We start from the raw sequence: 14,072 nt of genomic DNA on the forward strand, positions 1-14,072 counted from the left end.
CAATACCAATACTGTGCTTTCTCTCATGATCATAATAACTCAATTAAATTACAATTCTGAATCAAAACGGAAAGGGTAATAAAATGCAAATGCAATTTAAACGTGAATCTCTCTGGCTTGCACAAACAATGCTGACTATCAAACAACGCAGGGAGGTACAGAAGAAAGAAAGTTGACCCACCCTCTTGCTCAGTGTGAGACTCACATTTCTTGTCACTGGTGGGCTCCGTGTGTCTCTGGATGTAGCCCTCCAGGTAGCAGCGGAACTTGGGAGAGGGGGCGAAGAACGCCAAGCTGACGGCCATCAGCTCCCAGCCCGCCGCCAAGCTCCTTGGGGTGGCGTTGCTCGTGGTCTGCCTCACCAGCTGCACGTACAGCTCGTCCCGCAGCCCCGGCATGTCCCAGCACTTGGTGATGACGAGGAGGGCACAGTGGCGGCGGTCCAGACGCGAGGGCCTGTCTCCCATGTAGGCCTGCACCAGCTTGAACATCTCGCAGGCCTCCTTCCTGACGGCGCGGTTGCTGGTGACCAGCATGGGCTTTTTGATGGAGCCGCGGTTCCACGACAGCATGTTGGCGATGGAGACGCGGCGGCGGAACAGGCCTTGCGTGTGCATGTTGAGGTGCTTGCTGGCCCAGTCCTCCATGCCCGTGTCGGGAGGCGGGGGCTGCCGCAGGGTGGCGTAGCAGAGCTGGTAGGAGCTCGCTCTCCCTCCCGCCCCGTCACCTCCCTCCCTGTTGTCGTGGCTGGTAGGCCGGTGAGGGCCCAGAGAAGCCGTCCGCCCATCCACCATGCCTTTCTTCCGGCTCTCCAACTGAGCCTGCAGTTCAAGGGTGCCCTCCTGCAGGGGGGACAAGAGGTGGACATGAGATGGAGAAGAAGAGGAGACGGGGGGGGGCAAGAGTGCAGCAGAGGTACAAACTGTGTGTGTGTGTGTGCAGCTGCAGAGTCTTCACTGTGTCACCCTCGGAGCTGCGCTGCCTTCCACCTACCGAGCTTTGCTCTGCAGTGCTGGGGGTCGAGGGGGGAATTGTTGCCGGAGCGGCACATTCATTTCCTGATGCCAGAAAAGAATTGTACTGGAAAAAAAACAATGTTCCCAAATCCTCATGAACCCTGGCCTCAGGAGCAGGTGACCAGATAGCAGCGTCAGTCTTTACCTCTCCTACCCTGCAAAACCAGCGCTATGCTCGATACGTCCCTGAGATCCCTTGTGGTGGAGTTTAAGCCTCTGAGGAGCACCTCAAACTCCCTTAATAGAGGAAGACAGTAACCCAGATATTCTCTGCAAACAGCCAGGAACAACACCAAACCCCAGCCAGAATCAAAGCTCAACTTTACTAATGGGACATAAAACTCTTTGGCATGTCTTTTCCATGAGACCCTGATGTAATGAGGAGCTCACGAGTGAAAGACAAGCTGGACTTTTTGGTTTCTCAATGAAATGGAGCAGATTTGAGGTTTGGCTTTGGCAGAGAGTCTTTACAGCCGTACAAACTTCATGTTTTTTGTTTTTATAAAATGGGTGACAGAGGTCAACTCCAGAAGATCAAACGCAACAAAGCACATGTTTAACTATGGAATGGGAATGTAAACTTCTATTTTTGGTAAATTACACTGTTTAACAGATAGCTTCCAGATGTGAAAGCCCAGGATGGTCATTTAGTCAAAATATGAACTGAGACAGTGAAACAGTGGAAAATGCTCACAACTTTAAAAAACATGAATTATTCATGTTTCTTTTGGGGGGAAATGGACGGTTTGAGTGCATACTTTGAACAAGCTAGTTCATAAGGTCTTTCAGCAAGAACAGAATGTTCAAATATGGAAATATAGAGCCGCTCATACATAGCTAGTCATAATCTGTGAGCGAGTGTGTGTGTGTGTGTGTGTGTGATATAACAGCAGGTCTGAAGAACATTCCAGGACAGACTTAGGGGGCCCGCTCAGTGCTCCTTGGCTGTTGTCTAACATGCTTAAGCTACAGTGGTACCAATACGCCGTGGTACCAGCCTGCCTCCTCTTCCTTCCTCATCTCCCTGCCAAGCCTGGGCCATATGGGCCCCAGCGGCCCTCCTTCCTGACCGAGGGAAGCCGTGTCCTGAATCTCTCTGGCCTGGCGTGGGCCCCAGATGCCAAAAGCACAGAGCTGGCATGCGAGTACACAGTACCTGCAGTGCAAGGCAGATGGACGGTGGTAAGAGGATGACAGGTAATGCTGGGACTGTGGCCATTCTAGTCAGCAGTACCCAGCCCGCCCACTGTCCTGGGGACATTCAGGGACTCAAGATTTGGAACGTAAAAGGCATCACTCACAAAATGCTCAGTGTTCTCTTTAAAAGAGATGATTAGCCTTACTGTGCTCATCCCACAGCTGCCTGTAGGACCAAACATTCATTATCATAGGTGCAGAGGTGAAGTGGGGCCGCTTCTAAAAACAACACAACAATGTAATATTGCTGTATGGGGTGTGATTCTGCTACAAGAGGGGATTTGGAGATTAGAAGTAGCAGATCTTGAAACTGGCTCCACTTATTGCTACTTATGTAACCTTTCTTCCATCTTTGATCATGTGCCGCTTTATTGAGGACGTGAAGATAAGCAGTCAACCGTGACCTCCACATGTCCCTCTTTGTAGTTTAGTCAAACTATAACCAACTCTGTTGTGTTATCTGATCTGCCCCCGTAGTCAAAAGGGATATTTATGATCAGTCACACAATCTGTCCATTCTTCTGCTTAACAGCTCTCTGAGAACCAGACACATTACACAATACAAAAGCAGCAGCTTAATATTCCCATAATACGCAGATGCTTTGACACATTGAGACTGAATTCTTCTCTAATCTGGAGACACATCAGTAATCGGAGCACTTCTAGACCAAACAAGGCAGAATCCGAGCAAACCTGCTGAGGTAAACAGACCACACAATAACACGGTCACAGTTGAGCTCTTAATCAGCCGGGAAAGTATCATAATATTGGAGTAGCTACGATGTGTTCTCCTACTTATTAACAACAACTTATTTTCTCGCTGTTTGCCTTACACACACACACACACACACACACACACACACACACACACACACACACACACACACACACACACACACACACACACACACACACACACACACACACACACACACACACACACACACACACACACACACACACACACACACACACACACACACACACACACACACGACAACAGGAGGGGTTACCTGAGAGGGCGGCCCTGGGGTCTCTGGCGAGGACAGGCTGGCTTGGCTATCCACACTCATCTCCAAGGTGTCCACCTTCTCAAAGGTCCTTTTCTGCCTCCCCGGTATCTCCAGAGGCGTCAGTGCCGGATTGCCGTGGTTGCCCACCCTACTCAGAGACCGGGGCGCCCCGGGGAGGTCTTCCCGCGATGCGCACCTGCTGGCCGACCCGCCTCCTCCGTACCACCTGAGTGAGTCGGCGGGGGAGCGCGTCCGGGGTACGACAACCCCCCTCTCGCCTATTTCCGGGTCAAGCCCGGCTCTCACCTCCCTCATGGTGTTGGAGCGACTCACCACCTCCCTCATCTCGGCCATGAGCCTCTCGTTGAGGGCGCACAGCTCCCCGCTGCTGCCCACCGAGCCCGGCCTGCCTCCTGCAGCACCACCACCGGCTCCCACCCTCCTCCTGCTCTTCCTTCTCAGACTCGGAGAGGGGCCGGTGGAGTAACCGGAGTCTTGATAGTTTGCCGTGGGGTTTGCTGTGGGGGTTGAGGAGGGGAAGTCCTGCGAGGCCTGGCTGCTTTGCCTGCTGTGTCGTGCCTCCATGGCGCGCTGGACAGTGGCCTCAAGGACCCGCCAGTTCTGCTTCTTGTCCAGTGTACTTGGGCCCGGGGTCCCTGGCTCTCTGTCCCTCAACGGGCCTCGAGTCTGGGGCAAAGAGTGGGCCTGGGGCTGGGGATGTGGCTGAGGCTGGGTCAAGACAGGATCCTGCCTGGAGGTAGGGGAAGGGGTACGTGTGGGTACAGGAGAGCCGGATAGCAGCCCCTGTTTGGGGTCCACGTTGATCATGTGCTTGATGCACTCCAGACCAGCTGGGCTGTAGTCGGAGGCAGAAGGGTTCCTCTTGTGTCTGGACCCTGAATGAGAAGAACCAGGGTGCTGGAGCTGTCTGGGTTTCTGTAGGCTATGGGTAGGTGTCAGGCGAGACAGAGGGTGTCCGTTGTACAGGTGCGCCCCCTCTACCTCCATGTCTGTCGGGGGTTCATCATATATGGGACACTCTGTAACTGGCTCGTCATAGATTGGGGTAGTGCAACCATACTGGGGAGAGACGGGGCACGGTGTGCTGGTCTGTGACCTGTGAAGGAGCGGACTGGGTTGGCTACCGTCTAACGACACCAAACAGAAGCTGCCATTGCTGGCTTTTCTCAGGTGATGGGCCTGACGTGTGTCGGCAGCCATTTTGCCAGAAGGGGCAGTTTTATATCCCTGGGTAGAGTTTGAGTGCCCCCCCTGGGGCTTGCTGCTGGATGGGTGCAGGGTGAAGGTGTTGGCTTTGCCATGTGCACTGTGCTGGAGGTGTTGCTGCTGCGGGCCTGGGATGGGCTGGCTACGGCTCATGCTGTTCACCTTCACCAGCATGGCTGCCTTAGAACCAGGTGCAGGCTGCCATCTTTGAGAGGCATCCCTAAAAAGAGAGAAAACACAAGCAGAATGAGATTTGACATCAGAGCAAACAAAGTATATATATATATATATATATAGAGCCGAAATAAACAACCTAAAGTCAACAGACAGTGTCATAAAAGCACTATTATCATATCCAATCATGTACAGGCACTGGCTATATTTCATCTGTTATAAAGAATCTAAAGCTGACAGGGCTGGGAAAGTCAGCAGCAATCCACAAATTCTTCTCCAAACATTTCACTGACCTCCAAAGACTTAACTCCATTTTTAGTCTGGCAGTCATAAAAGCCTTGTCAAACCCTTGAGATGAAAACTCCAGTGTGTGTTGTGCAAACCAAGTGCCTAAAAATACTGAGCACAGCACATCTCACTGAAGCTCATCCACACGTCCAACATGTGGGACTGGGTCTGGAGAATATACACGGGGTAGTGAAACGATTGCTGGTAGTTGAAATGCCTGTGAAGTAGCTAATGGTGGTTACATCGCATGGCATAAAAGTCGGCCATCTGAATCAACATTTGGACAGTAAACCAGCAGGCCACATGAAAAGAGGTTGATGTGGGAGAAGTCCGGATGGTAGTAGTTCACAGCTGAGAATATCTTCACTCGGGTCCATAGGTTAATTCTTCTCCTTGTGGTTGAGCGGCTGGGCTAACCTCAAGCCCAATGGCCCACTGCTAATCCCAGCAACGTAAAACAATCTGCCATCAATCTGGTCACGCTGCTCTGGTCGGCTGCCCCCTCATAATCTCCCCCTGCAATCAGGACTTTTCATTCCTCGACTGATCAACAAACTTGCCCTTTTAAAACCAAAAGAGTGTGTCTAAAGTGGGCATTATCGCACGTGGACACAGTTGGCGGCTGGCCTCAGTGAGACACATGTGACGCAGTAGAGAACACAGAGGCTCTGTAGACTTTATCAAAAAAGGTCAAGCAGGTAGTCTCAATGCGTTAGGAGACTTACCTTCCCTCCCTGCAACCTCTTCTTAACATTCAGTGGGGGGTAATTAATTCGATCACGGTGGATCACCTTCTGTCCTTTGTGAATCCAAACATAAAAGCCAGAGCAAGTGTTCAAAGGCTTCCCTTTTCCAAGAAGAGCACTACGACTAAGTGGAGAGTTGGGCTGTAACCGTAGAAAGAGGACACAGAGGGAGGAGGAAGGAGGCGGAGTAACCCCCCCCCCCCCCCTCTCCCTGGAACAATGCTAAAATGATTCCCCTGAGGTCCTGAAGCCAACGGTAAACTTCCTCTAGTCCTCCGAGCTGCAGGCAGTCTCTCTCTCTCTCTCTCTCTCTCTCTCTCTCTCTCTCTCTCTCTCTCTCTCTCTCTCTCTCTCTCTCTCTCTCTCTCTCTCTCTCTCTCTCTCTCTCTCTCTCTCTCTCTCTCTCTCTCTCTCTCTCTCTCTCTCTCTCTCTCTCTCTCTCTCTCTCTCTCTCTCTCTCTCTCTCTGCCACCCCCGTCTATAGAGTGAGTCACACCACCTCTTTGAATGTAAACAGGCTCCCATCTTCCAACAGTCCCACAGATTCGCCATCCAGGCAGGGGCTATAAACAAGCTGGCTCTCAGCCACCTGGCATAGCACGAGGACTGCTGTTGGGAACGCTCCAGGGCCCCCACCCTCCCCGAGACCAACACAAGAAGGTTTACCGTCTAAATGACACACACAAAGACAGACACGTGTGAAGACAAGAAGCTTCTGACAAGACGGGATTCACCCCAAACCACCGCTGTTTAGTAGTTACGAGCAAGTGTGTGTGGTTACACAGGGTGGAGAAGGGGGGGTTGATAGGTGACAGCTGTAAACATGAGAAGCCACTGTTTGTACTCTTTGAAGCGGTGTATGTTTTCGCACTCTGGTCCTGTCAGGCGGGAGGAGGTGATACAAACGCTCCAAAAATCATTCCCACCTCAGCAGCTGACTGTTTAGCGCCGGTTTGCTAGGAACAGGAACAGCTCACACATGAAACATCAAGGCGATTAGGATTGGACGGCCAAAGAACACAGCGGACCTCACACATGAAACCACAATAATCAAATTCCCCTTCCATTATCCAACAACAAATCAAACCTCGTTGTTCACACATAAAACAATCTGGGGTTCATGTAATGGCCGACTGTAAGAAAACAACATGGCTATCTTCCATCTTCTATCTTCTTGGTGGGTGGGTGACGTACTTTATGAGGACTGACCCTGAGATAGTAGTGACCACTACTTCCTGTCGGAGGAGGTCCTCTGGAGGGTCGTAGAGGGCTTCCCCATGTGTAACACAAACAGGAAATGCCGCATGCAATGCTCACACACTGCTCCCAGGGCGGAAGTGTGGGCTAAATCTTAATTATAGGGAGCTTATGTACAGATTTACAAAACGTTTCACATCATACATGGGAAATTCTATATCCTGTAGATGCTCCATCTTCATATCTAAAAAGACAAACACTCAAAGTGTCTTTACTATTCCTTCCTGTCCATACAAAACACTAAATGATATCTTATGATAAATTCAGTAGAAACATTAAACAACCTATTCTTCAGGGACTGAAACAGAACACATCCATGGGCCTGGGAGGAAGTCCAGCTCATCATGTTGGCAGAGAGGGATTTTGTCAGGCTTTGTCTCTGTTGTCTGCCGACCATTGTCCCACCCAGGATCAGCAAAGGTCTAGCACGTTCACCCCCTCCAGCGCTGGCACATTATGTTGGCTGTCAGCAGGGAGTTTGGTGTGATGCTCAACGCGATCGCAAAAAGGGGGTTTTGGGAGCCAACTCCAACAGTAAGTCTTTACGGTGTCTTCGATCTCTTACCTAAAGTCTCTAATCCCATTACACAGCGAGAACAACACTCGCATATCAGTAAAACCTCAGGTCAACCGAATAAAGTATGATTACAAACCCCGAGCCGAACGAGGGACAAAGACAGTACAATGGTGAGAAAACAGCAACGGGCCCGAGAGCGGGGAGACGATTGGTGGGGGTTGGGGTGAGGGGGGACAACAGAGCTAAGGAGACAAGAGAGGAGGGTGTGAGCATGTGTAAATGAGAAGGGGTGGGGATTAGTCGTGGGAGAGTTCAGCGAGGGAATGAGCGGGAAGGATGGCATTCCTCAGGGCTCATTCAGGGGCCTCTGTGTGGTAGTGAGGGGTGTGTGGGGGGGGGCTCACACAATGAATGCTGTGCCATCGTCACGGAGACGCCTCCGAAAACAACAGCAATGGGGGGAGGAGGGGAGAGAAAGATGATAGGGAAGAGGCCATCTTTAACCTCCAGAGTCAGACAGGGGAAACCAGGCCGGCTCTTACGTAACACTGAACAGGCCTGGACTTTACTCGACTCACAATGAGAGTTGTTTGGAAAGGGCGTGTGTGTGTTGCCTGCTAGTAGCTCATCTGTCAAAGAGTTGAATGTTAGCTGAAGGTGGGGATTACGGACTGCAATTCATCACAGAAGTTAAGAGACATGATAATTAAATTCCCATCAGATTTTTCTAAATGTCTCGCTGTTTGCAAAGATATGAACTCCATTTTAACCACTGCTCAAGCACACGTGATTAGACACACACAGCTATCCTGCGTCGTACAAATCCCTTCAGTCAGAGTCTGAAGCTGGCATGCGAGAGCTTTAGGAAGATGGTGAAATGTGCGATAAAATGAAGTTAAGGGGCCCTTTGGAAACCAACAAGGTATAATCTGATTGGCCTCTGGTGCAGCAAATCAATTTAACAGTCAGCAAATCTCAATTAGTCTCAGCAGCTCTGGTGTCTCACGCCCACAAACACAGTCCCAGATACCTCTGTCGCTGTTCTGCATATTGCTGTGGTCGTCTCAATAACCAACTAAATATACTATGGGGACCTGGCTGTCAGCAGATGTTCTGTCTCTCCTTACGCTCCTGCCTGGAATAACTGTCGTTTGGAAAAGCCATCAGCTGAGTCACTTTGGCAGAGAGAGGGATATGGATTTGGAAGCTCTTAAATATACCCCCTGGGAATAGAGGGGGTCTGAAAAACAGGGGTTATTATTAACACTGACTGGACAGGAAGAGGAAATGGGGTCGCACAGGCCATGCTTCTGCTGCACAAACACCTCGGAGCACCAACCAATGGGATCACTGCGATCTGAGCAGAGGAAGGAAACTGAAAAGACAAAGAGGATTCGCTGAGGACGTTGAATCCACTTCGTCAGCGTGCAGACCTCGTTTTTTTTCTCTCACTTTTGAACAAACCGGTCATAAGAATATCAAGCAGAAGAATGAAGTGACATTTTGGGCTTAAGGCGAAGCTGGTAGCCCCCTGCTTCCCATCAGGCCCCTCCAGAGAGCCAGCTGTCCTGCAACAGCTGAACTGATGCACCTCCCTCCTCTGAGCCAAGATGTCTACCAGTTGTGCATGTCTCTGGCTCCCGCTGCCCGACATCCAGAAGAGAGCTGGGCTGGGCCAGAGGACAGCCACTAGGAGCTTTTTCAAGGGACAGGATGAGGCCAAACCCAACGGAATTCCAGAGAGACCCCGCCTCTGGAATTTTAAAGTGCATCTGAAGCTCTGATCCCATTAAAAGACACTCTTTGGATGATTACAACTGGACCGCACACACAAAACCTGTTCAAACCAGTCTCAAGTCTCTGAGATAAGATCAGGGACACAAAAGAGCAGAAAAACAACGATATGTTAACAATAATCATCATCGCCGTTAAGAAATGGATGCGCAAAACCTGTGGAAACCATGGAAGCAGCAACCTGAAAAATACCGTGTCTGCATGCTGCAAGTCAGCTGATCCAGTCAGAGCAGCATGCCTAAGGCCAGTTCACACGCGGTGACACTGGTTCTTCATGAAAACACTGGCGATATTCTCACAACAGCACCAGACGTAAAAGCAGCGTTTCAATTATTTCTAAAAGAAAACTGTGCCTCTGTGATCTCGCTCTCGAGAATACCATAAAATCTTAAGCGTTCAAAAGAGAGTGAAACACGGGACGTGTAGAGAAATAAGGACATCGCCACTGTTAACGAGACCAAGGTGCGTAGGCACACAACCGGATCCCCAGTTCAAAGTGCAACTTTTTTTTCCGCAAAGGGAAAAATAAATACAGGCAGACTTAAAAGACCATCTGGAAAGGGCTGAAAATGAGCTTACCACACCAGGAGCGTACAGATGAAACATGTCTTCACAGTGTGCGTAAAAGATTTTGCGGCGGAAGATCAAAAGCACGAGAGGCTTGCGCTCTCGAAGTAAACACGCAGACAATGTGTGACTCATTAGCAACTTAAAAACTTTATCTAGCCCATAAGACGCCCCCTCGTTTCCTAAATAAACCCAGTGGTGATATCTCCGACATGACTCACAGCCAGACAGTCTCAAAGCACGCGAGGGGAAGCTTCTTCTGTTTGGGCTTTTTTTTTTGTATACTTTTGCTTTCACCTTGCATGTTTTATAAAAACAAAAAAAACCACTTCCCCAAAGTAGAAATGTTTTCAGTTTTGTTGGTTGTGTCATCAGACACTTTAGGGTAGAGGTTTCTACATTAGTTTCCCTAAAGTCAGACTGAAATTACACCAACATTCCTTTTACTAAACTTGTTGCACACTCATGAAAAGTCAAGCTACCTTGTCCCCTCTTTAATGTGTGATTCAGTGATTCAACTGTGGTATGAGCTCATGAAACAACGCAGACAGAGTTGAGGTTTTAGGTACTGATGTACCCAACTCTTTCTGAACCTTCTTAAAAAGCAATACAAAGCCAGTCGACAATCAGGAAAAGCGAGTTCTAAGTGTCCAATGTCAGCAGAGATTGAATGCCGGTGCACCGCTATGTCATTACGGGGCTAAATGAAAGGGAACATACAAGTCATTTGGTGTTCTTCTCCATTCAGCATACCTAGACTCACTGTGTAGAGAAAGGACTCAGCTGACCATGGGGGACAACTGGGTTTAAGTGAGAACCTTTGTTCCCTTTTAGTGGTCCATTATACGCCCCAGGCCGGCCCATAAGACAAAAGAGTGCTGTCTGTGACCCTGATGTGAACCACCGTGGGTCACTTCTGGGTTGTCTTACACCATGCGGTCATGTGTCCTCAGCAGACTTTTAACATCCACTCAAACCTCAGCAGGTCTCCTGTAGCTGGAAAGCTCGGGGGAGAGGAGCCCACACACAGTGAAGACAGGCACACTGTGGTGAAATCCCATACAGATGTTATCAGGTTGACGATAACAACACGCGGACACATAAGTGCATTGAAAGGTGGGTGTAATTCAATACAGATGTCATAAGCCGGTTGATCTGCAACACCTACATCATGGAAAGAGAGTTTGCTTCAGTTTCCTGTGCCCAATAACCACATGTGACTGACATGTTTACCTCTGGAGACCACGGTACTTCCCTGATGAGCTCCACAGACTCAAAGTACCCAGAAATTCCCAGGACATGTGATAAGACTTGGGCAATGAGTAACAGATTTGGCACTCAAGGCCTCGAAAAAGTGTGTGCTTCTATAATAATGAACATAGACAAATGCAAAGATATGAGCTTTACAAAGACAGGAAGCGGCACCAAGCAACCGGTGCTTAGAATAACACGCAGGGTGTGTTGTGTGGAAACTCTTCTATCTGTAATGAACAGATTTATTAATAGCACAAAACAAAAGGGAAACTGCCGTTGGAAGAACTGAGATTGTCCCATCTCCACAAAGAACACTATTGTTTTTCAACTGCCGTAAGCTAATAACATTTCATCTCCGCTGAAGAGAAGAAAACAAAAGGGAAACATGTGACGACATGTCTAAAAGAACTGAGACGTTCACTGAGGAACTGTAAATGATGAAATACCCTAACTAAAAAAAGTTATGACCGGCAGTAGCATGATCAAATAGAGGAAGAGGACATTCTCATGAAAGCCCCCAACACTCCCATGTTTTGGGTGGGACAGAACAATTAGCTCACCGCAAACCACTGTGGCCCTTTCCAACTCTTCATTTAAGACTTTCTCCCTGGCTCTTCCCCCTTCATCCTTGTCATTATCAGTGAGGCGGGCCACCAGCTGCAAACAAGCATGTTTGTTTTCATCCATTTTGAGCCGTCACATTCCACCGTCTCTGTGCATTTTGTGGCGGTTTCTAATTACCTGCTAAGAGATGGAGGCCGGTGAGCATGTTGAGGGGCCAAATGGCTAAGTAGGGTATCAAGCCTCTGTGGGCTAAAGACCCCCTCACCCTTCCTCCGAGGAACACAGCTGGCCATTGTTTTAAAGGGGGAGACAGAAAAGGCTCTGGGAGTGGTTGAATCACTGGGGCAAAGTGTGACCCAGTGGGGGGCTTTAACACTCCCCCAACACACACACACACACACACACACACACACACACACACACACACACACACACCAGAGGCAATGCAACGAGGCCTCCAGTAGTGTCATTCAACAGCCGTGGCCGACCAATTAGTTCCCCCTCCGTCTAAACGTAATCCCACAGGATCGACGGGGTCAGAGGAGAGACCTCCTGAGGGCCAAGGTGAGGTGCACGAAGAGCCGGGAGGAACCGGAGAGCCACAGTCGCCGCGAGGGAGCCTCTGAAAAGCAGCAGGGTTCGCCTTGTTTATACGCAGCTGGAATGTGGCGGTTCTGCTTGCTATTAACCACAGACAACACTCTCTTACATGCCTCTCGTGCATGCGCATTTAAGCTCTCACCCATAAGAGGAGATCTAGTCTTTAAAGGGCCTGGGGCCCTGGGTTTGTTTTAGGAAAATGAAGTGAGCGTCGGAGCAGCGCGGGGCAGGGTGGTGGTGAGCACACAGAAGGACACTGAGACGGCCTCGGTGGCCCCGTGCCAGGGAAAACACAAGTGGCATGTCTGGAATCTGGCTTTGGAGGGAAGAGACGGTGGTTTGGACGAGGCCCCAAAGCCAAGCACATGATGGGGTCTCTGAATGACTTACTGTTAGGGGCCGTTCTGCACCGGAGGAGGAGGGGGGGGGGGGGGATGTCGTGTTCTGTAGTATAACTGACCGTTCTCCCCATTTGGTAACGATTTGCTGAAATGGCTGAGCACGGTTCACAGGCGATGATAGTATGGAAACACGGGACATGTGGAATGTTCAGATAAGTGAGAATGAAAATTAAAAAAAGCTGTCTGAGCTCAAAAGTCAAAAGTCAAAATAATCCTGCGAGTTCTCACAGCAGAAGCATTTAAAAGTCATTACGATTCACAATGCCACATGCTGCGATGACCATCGCACACATGCTGCGATGACTATCGCATTTCCTTACTTTTGTCCTGGTAATTTGATCCATTAACGATTAAGCACAATTTCCTTTCCAGACTTACTGTAGAGGCTACCGAAGGTTTGGTTCAGGCTTACCTCTGTGGGTCTTTACTGCCGTCGGTGCTGTTTTCAGTGCTGCTTCCGTCTCCCTGCGATCTGCTGTCCACCGCTGGGTCCAGCTCCGGGTTGGCGGCCTCCTCATCGGCCTCCGGCGCTCCGGGAACGGGGCTGTCTCGGTCCTGCTCGGGCAGAGGTGTGAAGCGCCCCTGGCTCCCTACACTGCCGATACTCCCCGTGGTCCCGTGCTGGTGGTGCCTGTCCACGCCCCCTCCGGCACGCTTGGCCTCACTGCATCGTCTCATGGCCTGGAGCTGGGAGAGGGGCACTATATCGGCTCCCTGGGGTCGGTGCCAGACTGTGCGGCGCCCTGTGGAGTTGTAGTAGTAGAAGCGGCCGCTCTGGGGGTCGAAGAGCTCCCACCACTGGTTGCCGTCGGCCTGGCGGACAGGAACGCCCGAGGGGGGGTCCCAGCCGCACTCACCGCTGGTCAAGTTCACATACATGCGCTCGCGGGAGCGGGGCTCCAGGATCTCCACCCAATCAGAGCTGAATGAGAAGAAACAAGGCAGGAGCATTAACAGATTATCCACCAACAGGACACTGTGTTGCAATAGAGGCCAAGGTCACGCCTCGGTACTAATCAGCTCAACGAGCTGTAAACAACTCACACTGTTTTGCAGACTGAGAGGCCCAACGATGCCCATATGGAGAGAGTCAATGCTTGTGTCCCCTACATGCATCCATCTGTGTGTGTGTGCATGTGTTAGCAATGATGTCATCTCTTTCGTTTCCTTAATAAGGGGACAGGTGGACACTCTCAGCGAGACACCAGGCATGGAGTCAGCAAGGGCCCAAAGAGAACCATACGCTCAGAGTGCCACTAAGGCTAAAAACCCATCGAGCTTAACCGCAATCACAGAGCGGCAACAGCCAGCTCAGCACAATACACACAGGCAACAAATAAGAGATAGCGGAGGTGCAAAAATAGAGATAGAAACAACCCAGATTGCAGGAAAGCATACATGCAGATAGGAGGGAGAGCCAATTACATTTAATTAGACCATGAACTGAATTTCAGAGA

General features: G+C 50.1%; 1 protein-coding gene across 2 annotated transcripts in view; it reads right to left on the reverse strand.

The window, feature by feature from the left end:
• The window catches only part of arhgap46a (Rho GTPase activating protein 46a), a 29,900-nt gene that overhangs the window by 6,456 nt on the left and 9,372 nt on the right, over positions 1-14,072 (reverse strand). The window contains exons 2-4 of one of the 2 annotated variants that reach the window (XM_076095730.1): positions 13,028-13,537; positions 3,227-4,673; positions 206-842 (exon numbers count right to left, since the gene is read on the reverse strand). In XM_076095730.1, the coding sequence (XP_075951845.1) occupies positions 206-842; positions 3,227-4,673; positions 13,028-13,537 (2,594 nt within the window). Of the gene's footprint in view, positions 1-181; positions 843-3,226; positions 4,674-13,027; positions 13,538-14,072 lie in introns of both variants that reach the window. The other variant, XM_076095728.1, reaches the window with a different exon arrangement.

This window comes from Anarhichas minor, unplaced genomic scaffold (genome assembly GCF_050575085.1).
Source record: "Anarhichas minor isolate MPS153535 unplaced genomic scaffold, ASM5057508v1 ptg000021l, whole genome shotgun sequence".
NCBI lineage: Eukaryota > Metazoa > Chordata > Actinopteri > Perciformes > Anarhichadidae > Anarhichas > Anarhichas minor.